The sequence below is a fragment of the Mastigoproctus giganteus genome, chromosome 7, assembly GCF_048544385.1.
Source record: "Mastigoproctus giganteus isolate SK-2022 chromosome 7, ASM4854438v1, whole genome shotgun sequence".
Taxonomy (NCBI): domain Eukaryota; kingdom Metazoa; phylum Arthropoda; class Arachnida; order Uropygi; family Thelyphonidae; genus Mastigoproctus; species Mastigoproctus giganteus.
The window spans coordinates 211456778-211483340 of NC_143581.1; the positions used below are offsets into that span (position 1 = coordinate 211456778).

The window sequence follows — 26563 nt, forward strand, 5'->3', positions numbered from 1 at the left end:
GCCGAGAAATGAAAGAAAAGTAACCAAATGTATTGCATTTATTAACAATGTTTAACTCCTGTATAGAATAGGATATTATAGAATAAAGTACTACTTTGCACAGTATTAATTAATACTGTATTAATTTGCAGAGTATTAATTAATACTATATTCTGCATAAATAGTGATAATCTTTGCTAAAAAATACAACTCCTTGGGTTAATCAAAAAATTTAATTTCTCTCCCTAGCTGCTACTGAAGATTGCTCAACAGAAATATTTTTTTTTTTTTTTTTAATCACATTGGAGCACAATTGTTTTTAAAGTCAGGTAATTTTCATCCAAGTGGATTAAAAACTATCAAACACACATGAATCTTCATCAGTTCTGGTAGAATCTCAGCCTTAATTAGATTTGGTCTGAAAAATATTGTGGGGATGCAAGTAATGAAGCTTGGTTGCTATTCTCCATCCCATTTCTTATAATTTTCAATGTTACCAAGAAATCCATTCACCAGAAGGTGAAATGACTGCCAGGCAGCTTTGCTTGACCAATAAATGTGCCACCTTTCACTTTTACATCAGAAAATTTTGGAAACATAGATTGCACATGCTTGAAGTTGTTACCTTCAGGATCCAATATGTTAACAAACTGACCAATCCAAGCTTAATTTGGAGTGGTGGAAGCAAGGGCATATGGCCATACTTGATCTCTAAAACTTGCTTCATATTTCCATAGTTTTTGAATATGAATTATGTGTAATATAATTAATGGGTGTATATTCATGTTGCAAAGCAATACAGCTTTCAGACTTCCACTTGGTCTATAAAAAGACAGCAGTCTTCTGGACTGTGACTAATACCAATTTCTTCACAATAATCAATTAAAACAATAGCACAGGGATTGTACAATGGTATAAAAATGTGCATAAGTGATGTTTTTTTCTGTATATCCAGTAGATTCCACTTTTTAAAATGAGATGGCAGGAACCCTATATTGGATTTAGTTAGACTAGGATGACCAGACATCTCAGTTTTCTGAAATTTCAAATGTAATGATTTACTCAACAGTTTTTATCACCTTTGTTGTACAAATAAGGCTTAAGCATAAATTAAACAGTCACAGGCCATAACTGTCATTGATCAATAAGATGGAGTACAGCAGAGTGGAAGGGAAAAATATGGAAACCTGGCAGGATAATGTGGTGGGGTTGGAAACCTGGGAAAGGGGACTCTCAGGACTGCAAAGATCCAAACTTTACCATCAGTGGCATGGGTTTAACTTATCATGACTCTAAATCTGATCACAAAGCTTCAACTCCACAGACTGAGAAGAGAAATGCATTAGAGATCATACACCATTTCTCATAATTCATTCCTTGACAAATAAACCCATAAGTAAACTTTCTACATCTCTTATTCAGAAATGTTTAGAAAATGTTGCTAACCTAAAGCAGTTTTAAGACTACAGAAGCTCTGCTTAAGCTTTCATTCCCATCAAAATCAACACATAACTTTATACTTACCTTCAGTACATTAATTTTGCCAACAACAACAACAAAGCAAGTTACCCCTTGTCATATTCATCAATTACACACACTGAACCTAATAAGGTGCTCTTGATCCAAAACTTTTGCCATTTACAAACAATTGCAGAAATGCAATTTCCTATAACTATAGGCCCAAAGACCATATATTTTAGACTGTAATGCTGAATCTTTGCCATGCAAAGTTCAAAGCTTCTGAACTATGAAAACTAGGTAAGAAAATTCAAAAGTACAAGTTACACAAACTTATGAACCAGCAGGTGAAAAAAAAAAAATCCTTAATGCATATATGCACAAGCGTAGGCATTTTATTAGATAATACAGTAATCTTGTCCCTGAAATCTCCACAGTTACCAGCATTAAGCTAAAAATATTAATCCATGCTGTCAAATAGGCGTAGTGGGTAATAGACTTGTCTAAGAAATAAAGGTAGCAGGTTCAAATGCTGCCTCTAGTATGGGTATTGTGACTCCAATTTTTTAATATGAGGTATAAATAGCATGATATAATTTCAGCAATTAAATACATACTACTGTGCAATTAAGTACTATACTGTGGACTTGTAATGAATGTCTTGCAAATGAACAATTTTATACACAGCACCAATGACAGTCTAAAAAATATGCAAAACAGAAAGAAATTGGTGTTTGGAAATTATTAATGAAGCACAATACATAGATTTGATGACTGCAGTGCATTTTTTAAAGTCTAGCTAGTCCTCTCTGCCATTTTACTGTAAATAATCTACAAATTTGAATATTAATTTCATGCTTCCTAGCGTCATTTGCACATTTCCCCTCACTTTGAAGGGCCTTTCTTCTGTAAATATTAATACAAAGTAACTGTTCAATTTGTCCACAACATCAGCTGGGTTATCTAAGAATTTTCCATTCCCATTACATGAGGTTCTGACCAAATTTGTTTTCTTCTTCTTTGTATTCATATACATAAAAAAACTCCCCGTTCTTGTTTGTCTGTTATCCCTATTCTTTGCTCTCTTAACCAGCAATTTCTCATAATCTGCCTTGCCAGCCTAACCTTTTCAGTGGTACTATTACAGATCAACTTGTAACTGTTGTAGACTTCAGTACTTTTTTTAATCACTATCTTAAATTTCCTACTCCATATTTTTCTGCTCTATTAAATTGGCTAACTTACTAATTATCAGTCTTGGCATCTAACTCGTGCTATATTTTTAAGACTTCTGCGATGAAATTTTTAATGGCATACCATAATTCTAATGCGTTTGTGCTCCGTGTGCTATTGCCCCAGGTGACAAAATGTCAATCTCTTTTCCAGAAATTAAAACCCATTCCTTTGTCTTTAGAAACTACTATCTCTTTTCATCATCCAACTTAAAACCCCCATGATCACTCCCTGCTAATGGTTTCTGTACTGTTGGCCCTATGATGTTTGGTTCATCAGGTCTAAATTATTTTAGATCTGATCTTTATGTTGAGACCATTCCTGTGACATGTTTTGGGCAACAGTTGATCATGGTGTAGTGTGCTTTCAGCACACTTGCAATACAAATGGCTATCACATCAAGCAAATTTATCTTCACCATCTGTAGCTTCCTTACACTTTACTTTAAATAAATTGTCGTGTCAATCAGCACAACCAAATGTACCCTGTCACTTTAGAACTCCTTTTTTTTTGTACCTTTCATTTCAAAATTTTGTTGAAAAAGACTCCATCATAATTACAATACAGCTGTATACAACAACTCAAATATGTAATTTCTACAAATTAATAATTTTTACAGATTAGTTGGGATGGACTTGGGTAATAAAATTACTAAAAATGCACTTTAATAATTTTTTACATGTATAACTATACTGTCAATTAAAAAAATATACAATTACTGCACAAAAAATTATCAGGACTTGGAAACTGTTATGTAAAGTTGTCCATGAGCAAAAATGCCAACTTCATTGAAAATCTGATCCTGAGATTTGTTCACTGTTATGACAAAAGCTAAGAAATTGTCTTCTCTTCAAAGTAAATGGCAAGATAGCTTCACTACTGGAAACTAAATCAATTCTCAGGATTTGAAAATCTGTCAGAATTTTTTTTTTTTTTTTTTTAAATTTCTATTTGACTGATAAATAAAATCTATTGCAAAAGGAAACAGGTCAAAGGCTTGTTTAGTCTTTGAGGTATTCAAGTCCAAAGAGCATCACTTACAGAGGGATACCAGCAAATTATATATATATAATAAAATGTTTACTAAGAATTATTATTTTCAAAGAAACTAGAGTTACAAAATTAGAGAAATGATAAATATCTTATATAGCTATCAATAATTATTCAAAAAAAAAAATGTGGCTTACCAAACATGGTGCATGGAATCGCTTTTTACAAGTTCGACAGGAAAGTCGAGGAAGCTGACAAGTTGAGCCATGTAAAATATAAAAGCAGATCATGCATTCTTCAACGCCTTCAAACCTTTTGTCTATGTTGCTTTTCCAAAGTGCCAAACCATCCAAAATAGAGCCATTCTGTTAGAGGGTAAAAAAGAAAAAAAAAAAAAAAAAAAAATATATATATATATATATATATGATAATATAAACTTCAGTGCCAACTAGATGCTTCATTACAAATTTTTTCACAATTATTCAATTTTAACGTTGATAAAATTACAGAGTTACGAACTGAATACAACTGATAGGAAATGTCCGTTTATTTCATCATAAAATTTTAATTTGAAAGAAGTTCTAATAGTTATACATTTTATTCATAATATGTAAATAAGACTGCTATAGAACATCGAGAGGAGGGGGGGCATAAATCTGAACTTAGTGCAACTTTAGAAGCTTTTGAGTGCAGCCAGAACTCTTTCCCAACCTAAATAATATTACAATAGCTGTAGGGAGACACATACAAATTAAACAATCACATGGTTATGGCTGGTCAATGGTCAGCAATGTGGAGTACAGTAGAGTTGGAAGGGAAAATAGTATAAACTTGGAGATTCAAGATTGCTAAGGGATACAGGAGAAAACTGCATAGAAGCCACACCCCGAAATCAAAAGTACATGTATGTGCACTGCACCCATGAATACACATACACATGCCCCTACATACTACTTCAAACATGTAGTGATAGATCTGGTGAATAAAGCAGCAGCCAAGACTGATCCAGTCACCTGAAAATTGCACAATTAAATGTGATTTACACAATTCCTCACAACAGGTAATGAGGCAGCACATCATCTGGAAGGATGAAAAATAATTCATCCTTCCAGATGATGATGATCCGTCCAGAACTTTCTGGTACAACTATTTTCTCACTGAGTTGTAAAAGGAAGTAACTATCCAATTGACCTTTTAATTTGTATTCCCAGCTAAAAGGCAGAACTACAGGCCAACACAATGCTACACTATGCAAACTAGCACCATCTCTGGAATATATAGAGTTTGTAGGGGAACCTTCCAATTGACAATATACACAATACAGAATGTCCTCCATCTGTTTGTATAATGATGCAGATTTGTAAGAATGGCAGATGTGTGTGAGAGCGTTAGGTGCTGTGGCCTAGCCAGTGTAGTGTTTTTAGTGTCAAACGGCACCAGAGGTTTCCCCATCTCCGTGTCCTATAAATTTCAGGTGTGAAACAGAAAACTGTCAATGCCAGAGGTTTAAAGGTGTATGGATCTTGTATATGTCTAGTGTCGTGTACCATTGTTCCTCTAGTCATTTGGCCACTGGGCCCACACTCCACCCCATGGAGACAGACCAGGTACACCAGTATTATAGTTATTTACTCTAGCAGGTCCTGTCACTTAATTTCCTGAGATTTCAGTGGCTAGGACCTAAAAAAAAAAAAAAAAAACTCGCTATTGATAGGGGTTAGCCAAAAGGAGTACTAATTATGCGATTTGATGTTAGGTTTTTGGGTGTAGGGCTCAAGCAATTTAGCAATGATTCGAATGCTAGTAGTTGTAAGTTAGAGGGAGCTGGGGGGAAAAGACAGATACATGTAGTCCATAGAGAAGATGACCCCCAAATCAGTGGAGCAGGCTCGTGCCCCACCAGAGGGGGGAGGAGACCAGGGTTAACTTCCCCACCCACCCACCCACCCACCCACCCAGGGAGTGGAAGCAAAGGAGCACACAAGGGAGCGTAACTAGGATGGCTAGTGTGGGATAACTTCTGTGTTCTGATGGGCATCCATGAGAGTTAGAAGAGTAGGGTAGATGCACTCGAAGGAATTAAAATGGGGAACCCATCAAACTCTCAGCTGCCCAACTGAATGCCAGAGCTCATCTTGTGCATCAGGCAACACAGTTGGCAATCTTCAGTGCAGAATGCACTGGTCCCATAGGAGCTACAGTTGCAGACAAAAAAACTGTATTACCTTAAAAAAAAAGTAACATTTGTAGTGAAACGTATAAGATATTGTTTGATTAGTCATTTTGTTTGTCTCAAAGCAAAGGTACTGCATCAGCCGTTTCTTTAAATACGGCTTTGGAAGGGTATACACGCCCATAAGTATCCTGTTTCCGGAGGTATAAGCATGGCTCCATATGTTCAGTTGACACCAAGGGAAAAAAGTGTAGCTGTTGCTCTGTCCCAGGAAGGGCTTTCTATGCATGCTATCACTGATAAAATAGGCTGTCACCAGTCAACAGTATCCCCAGTGCTGAAATTAAAGCATGAAACCGGTGCTGTGAAGAGAAGATGGATCAGGCCGTAAGATATTGACTACGCCTTCCCAAGATTGATATTTGAAACAGCTATGCCTTCGTAATTGGCATGCTAGTGCTGCTGATCTAAAACTGAATTTTGAGATAGCCTCTGGTGTTGAAACAAGTGCATGAACTATCCAAAGATGGCTTTTGGAATGTGTTCGGCATGCCTATCAAGCCCAAGAAGATGTCTTTGTTGACCCAACAAATGAGGAAGAAGCGACTTGCTTGGCTAAAACGCATGTTTCATGGACAAAAGAGCAATGAGATACTGTCATCTTTTCTGACGAATCGAAATTCAACCTGCATGGCTCGGACAGAAAGCGGGATGTCAGAAGATGAAAATTGGAGGTATACCACCCGACTGCATAACACTGACTGTAAAGTTCACTGCCGGTCAGATGGTCTGGGGATACATAACAAGCAAAGAGGTGGGGCGAATTAAGTTTATTAACGGAATGGTGAATGCAGAAACCTACACTGCTGTCTTGGAGGAGTGCCCGAAATCCGTTATTAGGGATTGCCACACAGACATCCAAAATTGCATTTTTCAACAGGACTCAGCACCTTGCCACACAACAAAATTGGCAAGTGTTATGCTATTTAGATTTAATGATGAGTTTGTCTTGTCTCACAAGGCTAAAACCATACTTACACCAATGTTTTCCTTGGGTTTTTCTCCCTTAAGGTGCAGTCATACCTCAGAAACATTACAGTGTGCTGGCATTAAAGTGCTGGACTGATTTGGCAACAGTTCAGATTTGAACCCTATTGAAAATTTCTGGTACATAATGTCATCTAAAATTGCTCAGAAGAAGCTAACAAGTAAGATTCAGCTGCAGGAGAACATTGTAAGGGTGTGGTACCACAAAAAATTGGGCAACCGTATATCCAGAAGTTGATTAACTCTATGCCAAATCATTGCAAGGCTGTAATTGCAGTTCGAGCAGGAACAACAAAATATTGAGGACTCATTTTGCTGATTTATAGTACATAATACTATTACATTAACTTGTCATTTCAGTTTGTACACGTAAATGTATGTTTGATTGTCATGATTCCATTTGCATGATTTCTCATATTTCCATTAATTACACATTTTACCCTTTGGGAAAATATTTATGGAAATTATGGTATAATCAGGTGGAGTCTTTTTATTGGATTCTTTCATTGAGATATACATCCCATCTAACAAATGCATTTCGAACATTTCTGCAACCCACAATGCAGCGCAAAACACATTATTTGCAAAAATTCACAAGTGATGCAGTTTTTTTTGTCTGCCACTGTAGTTATTGTTGGTGACTATTGTCAGGGAGATGGGAAATATATTGTGGCAAAAAGGATAGGTGGAATAGGACCAGGGTATGTCTGCCAGGGACAAAAGTTGATGACGTAGAGCAGATATCATCTTTTAAGGGCACAAAGGGTGATATTGTTGTACACGGCACTAATGACATTAACAGTAGTAGATCTGCAGACTTAACTAGTACAGGTAAATGTTGAAAAAAAGTTGCGAAGTGAATTAAGGTTAAATTTGAAAGTGGCTGCAATTCTGCCCAGACACAATAGGAGGGAGAATATGACGAGCCTTTTCAATTCTATCATTGGATATAATTTTTTTTTCAGCATGGTCTGTGCTTGTTAAGTGGAGAGAATGGTTTCTACAGGGATGGGATACACTTAAATAGAAAGGGTGCAAGAATATTTGCTGATGCTATCGAGGCAATGTTAAGTGGGTCGGAAACTGCTAGCTTGGGGGAATCACAGACTAATAGATTAGAAGTAGTCACATGCAGAGGTGAAAGTGATTCATGCATTGCTTCTATTGGAATGAACAAGATTTTAAGGTTGTTTATAGTACATGATTGATTTAATGAGATATATATATGTAAACAAATATATGTAAAGCAATTCCAAAATGCAACACACACACACACTGCAACTGCTTCTGGGAAGGGTGTGTATAGTGAGATGGATATAGTTGGGTTCGTAGAATCCAGCAGTATGGCTACATCTCCATGTGCAGCAATTGCAATGTTTCTATCTCATCTGCAAAACATAATTTCAATGTGATAACTTGTGGTTTTAGTTTGTTTCTAACAGGCAGACACCTATGGGATCATATTGGTTGATCAAATTACAAATATCATTACTGCTTTACATATTATTATGCAAATCAGTAATTATGCTTGAGTGTTTGCCATAAGCAGCTCTGGTTATAGAGCTCCCCTACTCATGGCAATTAATATTTGTTTTTATTTTCTAGGAAGATGGGTTTATTGTTATTTACAGCATCTTATGCATTTAATTCTAATACAGATTTATCCTAATTAGAGTTTACATAAATGTCCATGCCTGCCTTTGAATATTTATGTAAAGTTCAGCCTTCTCTTCACTATTTCACAAGTTTTACTACTTTTGAAGTAGTGGATGAAACTCTTAACGAATCTATAATGTTTCCAGTTTTCTTAGTTACCTGTTGGTTTGAAGGACTGATGATTGATTGAAAGTAAGGCCCATTTTGTAAGTGATAAATTCAGTGGGAATTGAAATCTCAATTGAAGTGGCTGTTTAACATCTGAGTTAAGGCTGCATACGTAAGCTTCATCTGCTTAATTCTTCCCATCTGCCCAATTTTTCTTGAATAATTTGTTGAATAGTATACCTTGATTACTATTATTTACCATCCTGCCAACCTTCTTATCACCTGCAAACTTAGACATTAAGCCTGATAAGCCTTCATCAACTTCATTAATAAATATAGCAAACAACAATGGGTCCCACATTGAACCCTCAGAGGTCCCACTAATAACATAATTCAAGAGGTCCCACTAATAACATAATTGATAGTAATTTGTAGATTCAGAGTGTTACACTGCTCTGACTTTTTTTTTTTTTTTGCTTCATCCAAATCCCATTGAGATATGACCATTTGGATGCATTCAATATATGGAGGGTATTATTAATTCTGACAGATTTCTAGCAATTTCAAATTTGAATTGGTGAATCTGAGCTTGAATAATGATTGATTGAGTGTCTATGACTAGCAATATCTACGAGAAAATCCCTTAACTGCATCTATCATTTTAGGTGGGCCAGCAGCATTCTCCAAGCTTTTCTGGATAAGAATGCGATAATGATTTGACAAAGAACACATAAGGAAAGGTGGAATTTTCTTTTGATACTCATCTATTATTATTTGGCAGAAAGCTTTCATTTTCCATATTTGCTCCTTTTGGCCCTGGAGGGTTGGGTTGTTTACCTCTCAGGTTTTTGATCCTACCACATGGAAGTAGGAGAAGTGCCACTTAGTAACCAAGTAGTGCGGTGTCTAAGATTAGTAGGGAAGTAAACTGCAGTAGGTTATACTGTATTGAAATGCAAACAAATTTGAATTCAAATAGACAATCATCCTATAAACTGAAATAATTACTGTATGATGAAATAGAATTTTTATCATTATTTAAATTCTAAGAAACATTAAAATGTTCTTAAAAAAAGAGCAATAAAATGACAAAATCTGTTTTTAAACTGACAAGAGATTTTGTCACTGAACTGAAGTTTTACTACTCAATGGTGGTAATAACAAATGTGCAAGGTTTGTATTAAGATGAATACTACATAAAGGTTGTAACCTGATCACCAAAAAAAAAACCTTACTATTTTAATGTTCTTATAATTATTTCAGATCAGAAATATGGATGAGCCTATTGTGTTTTTCAATATGCCATGAAATATTATGAAAAAAAAAAAAATTAAAGTTAAGCCTATTATTTTAAAATATAGTGGGTATGAAAAATTATAGCCACGTTAGCAGATTGTGCAGAAGAATTCCACTACATTCAGTGGAGTTTTTATAGTAAATGCTAACATAAGACAATCTTGCATATCAAATAGTGAGATATCAAAAATGTGGATAGACAACAAGTGAACGTAATTAATAGAGGGCTAGCTGCTAAGCAGAACAGAAAATTGTAATACTTCTAAAAAGAGAAAACAGTAATGCATCCCTGAAGACAGGTCTAAACCACCAAAGTTATTAGGATTACAGTCAACTTAGTTTTGAATAAATAAAGTTTACTTTTACTAAATGTTCACTATCTAAGTATTGATAGGCATAGTACAACCTCTAAAGATGAGAAGTCAAACCAGACTTAATAAGAAGTCACTTTATGCAAGTATAATTTTTTTTGAATCACTACAATTATAGAATGTAGTGATTCCTGGGCCTGACTAATGAAAATTATTCGGAAAAAAATAAATGACTGAAGTTTATTTATATAGTATTATCAAAAAAATGTATACTGCAACAATGAACCTCTACCTGATGTGTTAAGAAGGTAGTAAGCTGTAGCATCCACTTCCTCCATTGAGCATTACCTACTCCTACTCTTCTTCGACTGTCAACAGTAACTGGTCCCAAAGGATGATTAGGAGGAAGCTGTACTGAAAGTTCAGTGGCAACATCATCAATGGTGTATGTAGCAACTACTTCTCTGGCTGTTGGCCGGGCTTTTATCTGGATGAAAAAATTATTATATTTTAACTTTTTGAAAATAATTATTTCATTTCTTTATAGTATTAAGAATAATTTTCTATCCAAATTTATGTAAATAACCTCTTTTTTTGGTCTTCTCCAGTGAACTGCTCTTAGTTCTTAGTCAATCACATCCTTATATGACAGCAGCTGCCAAGCTTAGTAACCACGGGAAACACATAAAATAGTCTTTGAAGTGTGTGGCTCCCAAATGCACGTCTTTTATTAAATAAAATTCATGTATGCTACAATAATTTACTTTTCAGGTTTCAAAATCATGATCAAAATTTTAATTTTTAAAATTCTGTTAAAAGTATTACCTTGAATTACAATTTTTTTCAGTGTACAGGAGTCGCATTTGTTATATTGTTGTTGGTTTTTTTTTTTTTTTTTTTTTTTTAGGAGCATTAGCAACTAAGGCCATATTGCTCTGGGGATATGCGGTAGTCATTCCCTGACCTTTCCGCATTCTCCGTATTTGGTGGTTACGGGCTCAAATCCCGGTCTAATCAAGAAGCATGTGCTATGCACTGCTGCTCCTGCCCACCTGGCTACGGAGACGCCACATTTGTTATATGACACTATATAATTTTGAAATGAGATAAACACTTCACTAAAAATATTTCCAGTAACTGATTAAATCTTTAATTTTTTATTAACAGATTGTACAGTATTGTTTCAAAATTAAAATGTTAAAGTGTCATTTAGAAACTATGTACTATATAGTTTATATAGTATAGAAACTATACTACATAGTTTCTAAATGACATGTCACAAGCAGATTAAAAGCAATACATTGTTGGTAACAAAGGAGTTTGACTTTTAAGTCGTCAAACTCTATCATATTTGCCTTTTCCTAATTTTCCATATTCTCTGCCATATGGTTCTACCTGGATGGTTGCATAATGGAATAACCCTGAGTGTTTTAATATAGGGCATGATCTGTATATCTGTCTGCCATTCTGAGAAAAAAATAGCATACATTTTTTCTCGGAATGAAATATCAGTGCATTTAGTAAACAATTGTTTTTGTTACAGTTTTATAATATTGGTATTGGTATGTTTATTTCTGGCGCAAGGGCTACTTAGGCCATATTGCACCGGTTTTATAGTGTTCAATACACTGTTTTATGACCTTTTACAACAAATTTCCTTTTATAATAGTGGGTTAAAGATAGAATTTAGTAAAACAATTTCAGTGATGGGTGCTAGCATAAAAATGAAAGACATCAAAAATTGCCAAATATATTTTATTTTATTTAAAGGAGAAATACCCAAATTAATAAGGAATCCAATCTTACTATACTTACTATCATATTACTAAATTTTGTATGAGCATCATGAACAGCTTGAATTTCTTGAATACATATAAAGCTGCTAACATACTTGGATGTAAATCTGAAAAATGAAAATGTTTAACTTTTTAAGAAAATGAGAATATTGGAATGCAACAATGCATAAAACTGATGGAAAAATTACTAGTTTTTTTTTACATAGTCTGTTAATTTGAAAATTTTGTAGCACAAAACAAAAAACTTGACATTTTTGTGGCCAATAATCATTTACTAATCCAATCCTGAAACATTGTGCTAATTTTGTTTTGTCTGCTCACAGCACACCTTTAAAATACTTATAAATAGAGCAAAACCTTGTTAATGCAAAATGCAGGGGTTGGCAGATTTGCATACTTGTTATAACTTGGAGAAATCTGAAACTGTAAAACTTTTTGCATACAAAAAGGCAGTTCCACTTTTCTGCCAGAATGCACTGGAACTACATTCTGGAACACTTTTTACAAATTAATAATAATCTTAATAATAAAATAATGTGGATCAAACAATATAATGGATTAAGTCATCATGTAAAGCTGTAAACTTTAAACTCATTTGCTTCATTTATATGTTTTAAATATGCTTCATTTTTTTCTGTTGAGCTGTTGCAAGATTTTGCATTCCAGAGTAATTTTCATTGGGGATCAGTGAGAAAGCAAAAAATAAATGTTTAATGTGCACAGAAAGGCTAAAAATGATTAATTCTGCTTATAAAAGAAAATGCTAAAATTGAAAGATATTAAAAGAAATCTCAAAAGCAGGCAGCAATTTTTTTTTTTTTTTTAGGAAGGGTACATTCTCATTAAATTGTGTCATTATTCCAACTAATAATGTATAATCAACAGAAAAAAATAAACCATATAAATGAAGCAAATGAGTTTAAAGTTTACAGCTTTACATGATGACTTAATCACAGCAATGTAAGATAACCATAATAGGCTTCCTTTCATTTTTACAGTCTGCATTAAAGTCTGTTTGTACAAAGGATGTAATTTTGCAAATTTTAAAACTGAATACTGTGAGGACAAATGAAGCTGAACAAAATTTTAGATATTCTATTACACTTAATTCCACCTACTCCACCAATACTGGCTAACCTAGCCCACCTTTCACTAATAGCTTCTTCTATTGCACCAGCAGTTGAAATACCTTTCACTTTGAAAAGTTGTGAATTGCTTCTGAAATGAAGAATTATGTTTATTCACTCTCAGATGTTGATATGACAATAAGCAGAAACATAAAATTCTCTGTTCATATTAGAACAAAAATCAAACATTTTTTTTTTTTTTTTTTAATCCACACAACCATATCTGATTGACATCCTTCAGAACAGAATTACAAAAAATTTTTTACAAAGTAACAAAAGGAAGACAGGCTTGCATTTTTAGTACTTTGATTTTCAATATAAACTTATTAACTATGTAATCACAAGTTATAACAAAAAAAATCACCAACACGAAAAGAAAATTTTCTTTCTTTTTTCGAATGTATTCATTAAATTCAATATCTGGCTATGAACTAAATGTAATTTCTTTATTATTATTTTTAAATTCTGAATGGAGTGATAATATACCTTATATGACAGCAGTTGTCACCCTATACACCATTATACATTGTGAGATTAGTTCTTGAAATATGCAAAGCTCAGTGCTGCAAAAGTAATCCATTAACAGTTCTACTAAATTATCAACCAACAGACAGCATCCGAAGAATTATGTTTGTTCAATCTCAAACGTTGGTATGACACCAAGCAGAAATATAAAATACTCTGTTCATATTAGAAGAATGAAACAAGAACCAATTTAGTTTACAACTATGAACAAAACATTCACTTTTTTTAAAACTTACTGCAGCTCATCCTGCTATAATGTGTCAACTTATAATGCATGTTTCAAAGTTACATGCATATTTCACACCCGACATCCACCATCACATACACAAAAATAACAGTGGACAAGAAACATGTTACACTCTTTCCCATTACAGTTACTTCAGTTTATGGTTGTCCATGAGCAATCATTGCATATTTTTTCTGACATAGATCTATGTCAGAAACCATTTTTGCCAAAACTTTAAAAACTTCCATTTTTATTTCATTATTTAATGCTTTTTGTTTTATTGAAACATTATATGTATATAGGAAATATATTTTTACACACTAAACATTGAAAGAAGATGCACATTTAAGAGAGAGCGAGAGAGCCAGCCTAATACAAGATCTCACCCTCCCATTGAAAAATTAGCCACCAAAGTTAACTAATACTGCTCATATATGTTTTATCTCAATAATTTCTATTTATAACCCTCGAGTTTTAATGTGTCATGTACCAATCATATCATAATATGTACTGATAAGAAAATGGGATAAGTATTTGATAATTTATAGCCTTTGTGGAACCTATCTTTGACTATTACCTGAAATCCACCTGACGAAACCACCTGAAATCCACTATGCTATCGCAGGAAAATCATCAATCACTAACTTGGCAGCCACCACAGAACGCATTCTCTCAGCATTCGAACAAAGAGCTGAGCTAGCAACCACATACCTCGATATAAAAGCAGCCTTTGATGCCATGTCGATTCCGGCCTTGCTCCTCCTACTTAAGGAGAATTTTCACATTCGAGGTGATATGCTGTGCTTTTTGGAATCACTTCTCAGTCACAGAATACTTATTCTCCATCGGCAGCAACATACCCTATCCTGAGACATTACTGCTGGAGTACCGCAGGAGGGTGTCCTGTCTGGTGTCCTGTTCACAGCCATCATCATGCCCATTATTGCCTCAACGAATGGTCTCCTATGCTATGCTGATGACTTCAAACTGCTGACTCCAATTAACCCTGGAGACAACCCCGCCCAGCTCAGCAACAGGATCAATTCCCAACTTAAGGATCTAGAATTGTACCTGGCAAACTTCAATCTAAAAATCAACCCTCTGAAGTCTGCTCAGGTTATATTCTCCCTTAAATCCATGCCGACAGTACTCAACGTTTCACTCGCAGGGGTACGAATACCAAACGTACCCTCGCACACAGACCTTGGCGTTCTGTTTGACCAAAAGATGTCCTTTGTCAACCAGATCGACAAACTCAGTAACAGATTTTCTCGTCTACGGTGGATCTCAAAGCAGCAGCTGCTACACATCTGACATCCTGCCACTGTTAAAAGGTTCATCACCTCCACCGTCTACCCTGCCATTCTCTATGGTGCAGAAATATGGGCCTCTGCTGGACATACAAACCTTAAGCGGGTGTACACTGCTGAATACTGGCTACTGAAATGGGCGAATAACAAGCTTCGGCTACCTCCCGCTACCACAACTACCATGATGGCACAAGCACTCGACATCCCGAGGTTGAAGTTCCTGATCGTTGAAAAGAGGCTGGTCTTCACAGCCAAACTCATCTCAGGCCAAATATCATCTCCAAATATTTGGAATGCTTGCTCTTGGAGGATTCCACAGCCAAGCCTAAGGTCGGTACCAGCACTTGTGGCTCACCACAACAGGCTTGTATTCACCGAAAGATTTCTGCCCAAGCAGATGCTCGCTGTCCTCAACCGTGTGGACGCCGAAATCGACACCATAATAAGTAAAAAGGACAGACACAACTTTATCAAAGCTCTTGAAACCTGAATCACTGCCAAGTTGTATTTGTTTTTCTTTATTTGTGTTCAGCTCCTTGTTTTTATGATGTATTTGTATTTCTTTTTGCATTTGTAATCTGTATTTTGTAGCCTTTTGTATGTGTTCACTATATTTTGTAGCCATTTGAATTTGTACTTATGTTATCTATATGTGAACCCCTGGCACTCGTCGCCGTGATGGGATATTGTGCTGTACTTCACAATAAAGATTTATTTATTTATTTATTACATGAAAGATGCATGCTGCTATATAGCACATTTCTACTACGGAATTTTTTTGGAATGTATGTTGCTTGTGACAGCAGAATGTGCTGTTCATGATGTTACAGCAATATTACTGCTGTTGAAACTATGCTATTAACTAGTATCTGATTTTCTCTTCTATTTTTTTTTTTTTTTTTTTTTTTTTTTTGGGTTCCTTGCCTGAGTTACACCATAATGCATTTTGTTCATGCTTTGAAATTTTGTATAATTTTAGATATCGTGAAACACAGATGAAGGTTTCGGAGTTACCACCATAGCACCTTTAAAAAAATTAAGAAATGGTTCCCATTGGTCAATTGGTGCTTCATAAACTTCTTTCAAATGAAAGCTATCTTATGCACACATGACGAGACAAATGAAATAAAATTATTGGAGGATTACAAATTTATGAAGGAATTTCCTTCAATGAATTAATGAAGGATTATAACATCCTTTTTGAACAGTCACAGAATAAAATAACATGACATTTTAAAACTATTAGAGATAAATATTTTACAATATGTAAAATTTTTCCAATTTGATAAATTTTGTTTACCTGTTAACTATGTCAGCTGTCCTTTTGTCCTGGTTATTCCACCACTGTCTTACAAGTGCAGGCACTTTCTTTAGGGCACTCAAATACACTTGACAAGCCACATGCTGGACATCAGCAGAGGTTTCTGGCTCTAACAAGATATTTTTCAGTCGAATTAAATTACATAAACATACATTCCAGGATTTCATATTTATTTTTCATTATTTGACTTACAGTTATAATTTTTACATTTTAAATATAAAGTCTTTGTAGGATGAGTATGTTTTCCTGTTAGTAAGCAATACTAGTCCTGCCTTTGCAAGGACTAGTATTAAGATGATAATACATTCAGCAACTGATGCTCAGTGCTCTTACCATTTGGTTTCCTGGACTTTATATCAACCTATTTCAAGCATCAGAACTGTTGCCAGTTGTGATGTTTACTGGGATACACATCATACAGTATGTATAAGATAAGTACCTAAGAAAACAAGAACCAATTTGAATTATTGATATTAACATGTAAATTAATTATCCTTTAACTGCATCTTAAGAGCAACTTCATGGTACAGTTTGGAGAGCAATTATAAAGGATAACTGTTTTTTACTGACCTTCTTCCTATTCTACTCTGCCTTATTCTTCTTCATCATTTAGTGCCCAGACTGTTATTGTATCTATTTTACAATAAAAGTGTGACATTATGTGGCAAGCACTGCATATCTATCACAGTATAATGCTTAAATCAATTATAGTACTATAATGCAGAATTTCTTTTCTGCAAATAGACCTTTACATAGAAATGATGACTAACATAGATTTATTTAGAATAACAAGTTTTACAGAAACAAGATGCCAAATGGAAATCACTAATACAACTGCATTATAAAATTTTGGCATATATTTCATAAACTAATGTCGCTTATTGGTCACAGTGGGTATAAGCTGTACACTCATTTTTTTTTTCATACATCATTCACATGCTCAAATTTTACTTACTCATTGGCAAGAGGCCTTCCAGTCTTCGGTATTTCAATAAAATAGATATTATAGTTAAGTTTCATAAGTTATCAATTCCACCTTTATCTCACCAAATCACTTTACCACTCCATTGAGTATACAAGAAAGAAATAATATCTGATGTATAGGGTTTTTCAAAATTGTACAGAACAAATGCAGGAGCATATTCTACAACTAAAAAAAGTTCCTATAAACATATGCTCCAAAGATCTTTATTTCCAAGATATTAAACATTAATCATAAATTGCAAAACCATGTAAAAATAGTAAAAAAACATTTATGTCCAAATTTTTGTCATAAAAATATGACTGTAAAACAGGCTTTAACAGAAACATTGACAATACCAATGTCAATGTGTTTGTTACTTGAGTTTCAAGTAACTGATTATTTTAATTTATCATGAGGTTTGTAAGAATTCCATAGCTGCTGTTCACAAATGCACTGAAAATCCAACTTGATGAGTACCAATTTGAAAAAAAATTGGCTGTTGTGGCAAGGCAACCTAGAGAAACATGTATGATGAAACCATGCAGTAACACACTGGTAGAAGGAGATTTCAAAAATTGAAAATTTTGAAGAGCAAATACTTTTCTCTGCTCAAGTATCTCCTGCCAAAAGTACCAGAAGGTTTTCAGGTAATGTAAATGTTTCATTGGCAAGTGTATGGCAGACATTACATGAACAGCAATTGTATCCATTTCACAGTATGTCTGTACAAGAATTGTTGTACAAGCATACTGCAAATAAAGTCAGAAACTGTTGTAAGTGGCTCAATTTCTCATCCATGTTACAGATGATAAATTGAGCTGGTGGCTTGGTGCATTGTCATGCAAGAGGAACCAACTGCTGTCTTCTCTGTGCTGAAGCAGCACACTATGGATTTGCTGCAACAAAAGTTTCAAAATATTCAGATAGGCAGCAGTAACATTTTGGCCATTGGGCATGAACTGTTTGTGTAAAATTCTCCTGTAATTATAGAAAATGATGAGCATGGTTTTGATTTTTGACCTTTTTTGGTGAACTTTTTTTTTGGCTTTGGGAGAGTTTGCAGTCTTCCACTCTGCACTTTGTCGTTTCATTGCAGGGTCATACTGAAAACATGTCTCATCACCCGTAATGATCAAATGCAGGAAGTTGGGTTTGCTTTCAGCGGCCTCAATGAGTTCTCTGCAGTGTTCAACTTACACCTGTCAATGAATTCCAAGGTCGACCTAGTGGATAATCATAGCTCACCTGGTGAGTCTTTTCTTTGTCACTGTTGTTAGGAGTGTACCGATCTTAAATTAAAATTTGTGGTGCATTACTAAAACAATTTGAGTCACTGAAAAAAATGGGTGCTTGCCCTTAAGAATAATGTAACTGGGAGCTCATCAGGGACTCAAGACTCTAGTAACCTACCAAGTGATGCACTCCTGATTCAGGCCCCAGACAAGAATAACCAAGTGCAAATTACTGTGGTTCAAAAGGACTTAGTTCTATTAGGAGATTCCACTGTCAGGGAAACGAGAAATTTTTTTTTTGGATTAAGGATAGGTGGACTAGAACCAGGGTATGTCTACTGGAAGCAACTATTAATGATGTCACCAACAGACCTTCAGATTTTATGGGGGGGGGGGTTAAGAGAATACAGGCAGTTCCCGCTTTGAGTTCCTGGGTTTAAAAAAAATTTTTTTTTTTTTTTTTTTTTTTTCCCCAAGTATCAAGTGTCAACAAAAATTGCAAAAAATTAATGTTAAACATTCATAAATACTGCAATTCAAACCATGTGCATAGCTATACAATACACCGCATTACGATATTAATCCATTCCAGAGACACTATCATATCGTGAAAATTTCGTAATGTGAACAAAATAACACATTGTTTTCTAGTTATTCATTTCAAGACCTCGGAAGTCGAAATTTTCGCTTTATTACTATTTATAAGGTCATTTTTATAATGCAAATTGTATTAGTTACCAGTTCAAATAATTAAAACGCACTATATTTTCATCATTAGCATATGTTCTGTTATAAGAATCAATTTTGAACACCTTTGTGATATTTTTCTAAAGCACATTTCTGGAGTTCACGACCATAAAACAAAAACAATTTGCACTTTCCAGTTTATTAGGCTTTTCTGTTAGTGCAATTAATTATAAACAGGTAGTAAACTCAATGTTACTGAATTTGAAAAAATACTGATAGCTGGAATTGTGTGGATTTTTACATTATTATGGTGAAATGTGTTCCCCTTCACTGGAATCTTCAATCATATAAAAAACATGAATGAATTTCAGAATCTTCTCTTCATTCCTTTTTTTTAAGCTTCGTAAACTTGTTACTCTGCATGAATCGTGTTAGTTAGTTGCAATTTGTTTGTGCTGTTAAAAAAATGCTTATGCATACCATCGTGAAATTTATAAAGAAAAGATAAGCGAAGAGATTATCTTGGAAACAAACACCTATTGAAGCATTTCTGAAGACAACTCCTTGTGCAACAAACTAATGAGTGATCAACGAGTGTGCATTTAGTCGATGATGATGAAGAATAAACAATCTTTAACATTCGTAAGTCATAAATAATTTCTTTAAATTATTTGCTTGATTTTACAGGCTATGTTTTCATTTCTTTGGATAAATTAATCATTGTTGAGAATGTAATCCCTGTTTTTAACATTATGTCTATGGGGAAAAAATTCCGGCATTACGAGCGTGCGTGCGTGCTAGGAATGAATTAACTCGTAAAGTTGGGAACTACCTGTATTATTATTCATGTGGAAACTAATGATATTAAGCACGATCTGACAATTTGTTATATAGGACTATGCTGAAGAAATGCCGTGAGTTAGGTCAGAATGTCTATGTGTCTGCAATTCTGCCTAGGCATGATAGGAGGGATTATGTGCTGAAAGCCTTATGGATTAACTCAAGACTTGAAGGCCTCTGCAAGGGGGGAATATTTCTATCAGCTTGGCCTGCACTTGTAGGTAGAAGGAAATCTGTTTAGTACAAATGGGATACATTTAAACAAAGGAGATGCAAGAGTTTTTTCCAGTATTATTGAGGATACCTTAAAGATTCAGGGAAACTGCTAGTTTCGATGATTTTTTCGAACTGCTAGTAGAGATAAGGACGTCTAATCCCATTATATAAAGCTATTGTTAGACCACTCTTGGAATATTGTGTTCAAGTATGAGACCCCACCTAAAGAAAGCCATTGTGCTTCTTGAAACAGGTAACTTGCCTGGTGAAATTGGCAAAAGGTCATCCACATGAGGAAAGACTTCGAATATGTGGGTTGAGAGCTTGGAAACTAGCCACTTTAGAGGAGACTAGATTGAGGTGCTTAAGGTTCTGAGAGGCATAAGTAAAATGAACGAGGACAAAATTTTCACAGTTATAAATGATTCTAGAACTAGGGGGGCCATAATTTCAAGTTACGGGGGTAGATGTTTAGACTGGGTTGCAAGAAGTTTTATTTTAGCCAGCAAGTTATAAATTACTGGAATAAGTTACCTACATGGGTGGCAGAGGCTGACAGTTTGAGGAAATTCAAAGGTCAGCTGGATAATTACCTATGGGAGGAGGGAAACAAATAGGTTGTCTATTTCCTTTTCTCTTATTAATTATTATTATTTTATTTTTATTTTATTTTTTTGCTCATGCAGCCAAAAAAATAAGCCATAGGCTTCCTTGTACCATGTGGCCATTGCTAATACTAAATCTCAAATAGCAAAATGAACAGGAAAAGAAAAAAGGTAAACTGCAGCCATTATCAACCCACTGCAGGATGGAAGCCTCCTCAATTCATGTTGAGGGAAATGGACCATAATCTGCCAAGCTGGTCTAGTGTGGGTTGGCAGACCGACTGTATTTAGCAGTCAGTCAAGGGCTTGAACCCCAGTCTACTCAAGGAGCGTGTGCTACTGCACTCCCGCTCCTGACCACTCGGCTACAGAGGCACAGGAAATGTGATCTAACTATAAGGGTACATCAAAAAGTAAAGGCAATATTTTATCAAATCAAGAAAATGCAATTATCCAAAAACTTTATCATTACTTTTGTACTATTTATAACTTGTGTATTCTAAAGTTAGTTTGTCCGTTTACAAGTATAAACTCTGGGGGATGATGCTCTTCCACTAGACTAGTTCAGCCTTGCTCAAAAAAAAAAAAAAAAAAAATCAAACTAAGTTTCTGAAACACTGATGGGATTTTAACTTTTATTACATAAGTGTTATGGAAGAAATATTTTAAATGTTCTTAGAGAAGCTGCATTCCCAATTTTTACCAACAGAACAAATCAATTTTCAAATTAATATGTATCAGCCAAATGTTGAATAAAATAGAATTACAATTAAACAGTGTTTTTACATACCATTTACAGGAAGAGCAGCAGGTACTGTAAACATTGTCTGTGTATTCCCTGATTTACTAGGAGAGAGGGACTGTTTGGTGTTTTCAGTACTTATCAAAACTGGATTTTCTGGCATAAGTCGAAAAACAATTGATAGCAGAGAATGAAGGAATCCTGATTCGTGTAAGTAAGAGGCATATTCAGAACGTGCCTATAAATAAATATATTTTCAAACAAGTTATAAAAAACATAACAAAAGAAATTATTTTATCAAATCAATATAACAAACAGCAATATGCTTTTTCTTGAACAAATATACCAGCTACTACTCATACATTTTTTTTTTCTGTGTATCTCAATCTGGCTGAAATTTCCCTAACACACATACATATAAAAAAAAACAATAGCTTAAATCTTCTTAATCCAATGCTTGAATTTTCCAGTTCTCTGCATTTGAAGTCAAGGAAGTTTAACTGCATTCAGTTAAATTCTGGAAGAACACTTTTGTGTATAAACTGAAATCACAACACATTTTAACATAGCATCATTTCTATTTTGTGGTCCATATATTTAATCACTCAGACATGCTCAAGCTGAAATATTTAGCTCTCATGTTATTAAAGAACTATCTGTAATTAGCATTTATTGATCTTTATTCATAGTAAACAATCATCCTCTCCTCCCAAACCTCACAGCTGTTGCTTGAAATGTCCACTTATAACTACTGAAAAATCTTGTACAGCTTATCTATGCAATCCACTAAACTCAATACTTAGAGGTATTGCATTGCTTTATACTGCAGCCCTTAACATCCCTATAATCTGAAATGAAAAATCTCACGAAAGCACTTATAAACAAGGTCTTAAAAATTAGTTACATCATGCTATCATAGAAGAAAATAATGAAAAAAGTTCATATCTTGCTATGATTTGATGACAAAAACCTTCTGTTAAATGTGTTTAAATGATACTACTTAGCAACGGTCTGTTGCTAAGTAATTTACACAATATCAGGATATAGGGCATCGAAAATCTCTGGAAAACTGTTCAACGTATAACAGCCTTGAGACAAATGTATTTTGTACAGTATTACAAACAAGTTTATAATAATTTTTGAATTTTTTTTTGTTTTTGAATTATATTCATTTCTGTGGAGGAAAAAAATTAAAAAGAATTATCTATCTTGACATGTATCCATGGTTAATGCATCAGTCTGATGATGATGTCAGTTGTTTTTCAATGAAACGGTGCTCCACCATGCTTCCACAAGTCTATAACAAGTTTTTTCTTGAATGAAAAGCTACTTGGAATAACCAATGGTGAAATACTATTCCACCTGCCTAAGATAGGTTAACTACAGCTTCAATTTAAGATGGCTTTAAGAATTACTCCAATCCCTGATGGGATTTGAACCTACCAGATACTGTTACTTGAAATCAGTGACAAGTGGAAAAAAACACTATACTGTCATTAAGAACCATTACCTAACCAGTAGCAACATAATAAAAATAAATAAATAAATAAATTTTGTTTATATTCTGAGATGGCCACAGAGGGTCAGAAGAGTTCACAAGATAGAGAGAATACAGAAATATATTCATTAGCTGATCATCAGCCATTTTCAATCCACTGCAGGATGAAGGCCTCTCCAGCAACTTTCCAGTTCCTTCTGTTTTGTGCAATGGCCAACTGTTTATTGCCCAAAAACACCTGAATTTCATCTGTTCATCTACATTGTTATCTTCAAGGTTTTCTTTTAGCTCCTCTTGGGTACCATTCTGTTATTTTCTTAGCCCATCTGTCATCATGTCTTCGAGCTATGTGTCCTGCCCAAGTCCATTTCAGATATCTAGTTTTCAAAAGAATACTTGAGTTTGCTGCCTAATATGTGTTTCTATTCTTATCCAACAGGCTAATTCCTAATATAATTCATTCCCTTCTTTTCTGTGTAGTTTTCAGCTTCTCTTCCATAAGTTATGGTGGGGAGTATACATTGGTTCGCAATTTTACAGTTCAGATAAATTGGGATATTGCTGCTCAGTATGTGACTATATTTCCTGAATGCTATCCATAGAAATTTATTCTTCTGTTGACTTCCAGCCATTTATCGTTATTACAGCTAATGACTTGTCCAAGATAAGTATATGAATCCACCTTTTCAATTTCTGCTGCTTCAATGATTATATCCCTTTCTGTGGCATATTTGTTCACTGTTGCTTTTATTTTAACCATATTTATCTTTAGTCCAAAATCCTTACTAACATTGCATAACTGATTAAGATTTTCCTGTAATTCTTCGGGATCATAGCTTATGATCGTAATGTTATCTGCAAATTGAAAATGATTTTGAAATTCTCCATTCACATTATCTCCTTTCTATGACCAGTCCAATCTAAGCTTCAAGGGCAGCAGTAAACAACTTCAGAGATATTGTGTCTACTTGTCAAACTCTTTTCTCAATTTTAAATTTGCTACTGTCTGTCTAATCTCATATTGTGTCTACTGGTCAAACTCCTTTCTCAATTTTAAATTTGCTACTGTCTTTGTCTAATCTCATAAAGGAGGTAGTGTTCTTATATCTTTTCTTCAAAATCATAATGTATGGGATGTCTATGCCTTGTCTTTCCAGTGCCCGAAACATTGCCTTATGCTGTATGGAGTCAAATGCTTTTTCATAATTCACAAATGCCAGGCATAATGGTGTTTTATATTAATTTGCTTTCTCCATTAGCTATGATATTACATGAAGGTGATCCATAGTTAAGAATCCTGTCCAAAAACTAGCTTACTCTTTTGGTTGATTCTCATCAAGTATTCTTTCTAATCTGTTATCTGTGAACAACTTGTTGTGGGGCAACAAGCTAACTGTTCTATAATTTCCAATTTATCTCCTTTCTTATGCAGCAAAATTATGATTGCATTATTGCACTCCATAGGCACCACACCTTTTATAATGTATTTTGTGAAGTCTTGCCAGTTTGTGTCATGTCTCTTCCTCCTAATTTTAACAACTCTACAGTAACTTCATCTTCACCTGGGGCTTTTTGATTCTTCATTTTTTTCAATGCACATTTTACCTCATCAGGAAAGACATCGGGTATGTTGTATGTGTTGCTAATTTGTGTTTTATCTTCCCCACTGCTGGCATCATTCCCTTGCTCCTTATATAATACTTTATAGTAGTCTTCTGCTATTTGAATTATGCCTTCTCTGCTTTTTATAGTTCTGTTTTTCAGATTCAGTATCATTTGTCTTTCTGTATTAGTACTCATGACTGTTGATTTAAGTCCTTTGTTTTCCCTTAATGCTTGTTCTACTTTTCTTGTGTTAAATCTTCTTATGTCCTCTGAAACTTTCTAATGGCTGTGTATAACTCAGTATACTCAATTTTGTCCTTGTCAGTATACTCAATTTTGTCCTCGTCATCTTGCTCTTCATTTGTCATCTTCTGTTCATCATGAAAAGTGTTTCTTGACTAATTTTTTCTTCTTTGGAAATCTTTTTACCTATAGGTTTCTTGGGCTTTATCACTTTGAGAAAGTTGTTGTATTCCCTGTTGATATCTTGGTCCTGAAAGGTTTGCAGAAACTCAAAGACCTTTGTATTATTTACTCAAGTCCATTTTTCCTTTCTTTTCTTACATTTATATCGTGTGCATCTTACCATTCTGTGATCACTTCCAACATTTACCTTATTCAAGATGGTAACATTGTTCACAATATATCTTCTGTTAGTGAGGCTGCAGAGGATAACAATTTCATTAGCTGTTAATCCATTTGGGCTGGGCTCTTCCATGTCCACTTTCTGTTCACCCTTTTCTTGAAAAAAGTGTTCATTATGGATTTTCTCAAGATTCTCCAAATTCCACAAGTCTTTCACCTCTTTCACCAATTCCAAAATTTCCTATAGTCTCCATTTCTCTGCTGTTTTTTCACTTTCCGACCTTAGCACGGAAGTTCCCCCCCTAATAATACTGTAGTGAGTTTTTTGCTCATCTAGAAGTCGCTCAATTTCAGTGTACATCTCTTCAACCTCTTCATCATGACTTGAAGTTGGTGCATATATTATTATAACCTTTAACCTCTTAGCAATCTCGAGTAGTAGTCTTGAACACCCTTGGTGATCTACTTTTGAATTCCAAAAATGTTGTTTTTAAAATCTTTATGGAACTGAAAGCCAACTCCACCTTCACTCTTTTCACTGTTTCCATTGGTGTTTCACTGTTTAGTGTAAGTGATTAATTTCTTCTTCTTGTTTCAGCCAATGATATTCCAATTCACATTTTTTAATTCCTTTTCCCGCTCTAATATCCTATTTTCACCAATGAGTTATCTTACATTGTATCAGGCCAAGTTCAAATAATCTCAAGTACCTAGAGATTCTTTGCACCCTCTGCTTCCACTCTGATCCTCTCACTGCCGTAAGAGGGAGAGTGAAAGCCGCTGGGGACTGAGAACCATTTGTTTTGTTGTGTTGTTATATTTAATAAAGTGCTGGAGGGTTTGGTCTTTTCCTCTTTATGCTCATGTATGCTGCCTAATTTTGGGAGCTTATACAAATAGTAAAAAATGAATGATCTCTGACAGGTGAGTGAACAGATGAATAAGGGTAGGATTCCTGGGATAAATTATGTAAATCCTAATTAATAAGAGACATTCTCCAATTCAACAAAAAAGAAAGCTAAAAATTAAATT

At 34.5% G+C, this 26563-nt stretch overlaps 1 protein-coding gene across 1 annotated transcript in view; it reads right to left on the bottom strand.

Annotated features, from left to right (window-relative positions):
- The window catches only part of Ltn1 (E3 ubiquitin-protein ligase listerin), a 264614-nt gene that overhangs the window by 537 nt on the left and 237514 nt on the right, over window positions 1-26563 (bottom strand). The window contains exons 26-30 of the mRNA XM_090378100.1: window positions 21892-22081; window positions 16537-16666; window positions 12068-12155; window positions 10545-10739; window positions 3858-4025 (exon numbers count right to left, since the gene is read on the bottom strand). Of these exons, the coding sequence (XP_090234226.1) occupies window positions 3858-4025; window positions 10545-10739; window positions 12068-12155; window positions 16537-16666; window positions 21892-22081 (771 nt within the window). The remainder of the gene's footprint in view (window positions 1-3857; window positions 4026-10544; window positions 10740-12067; window positions 12156-16536; window positions 16667-21891; window positions 22082-26563) is intronic.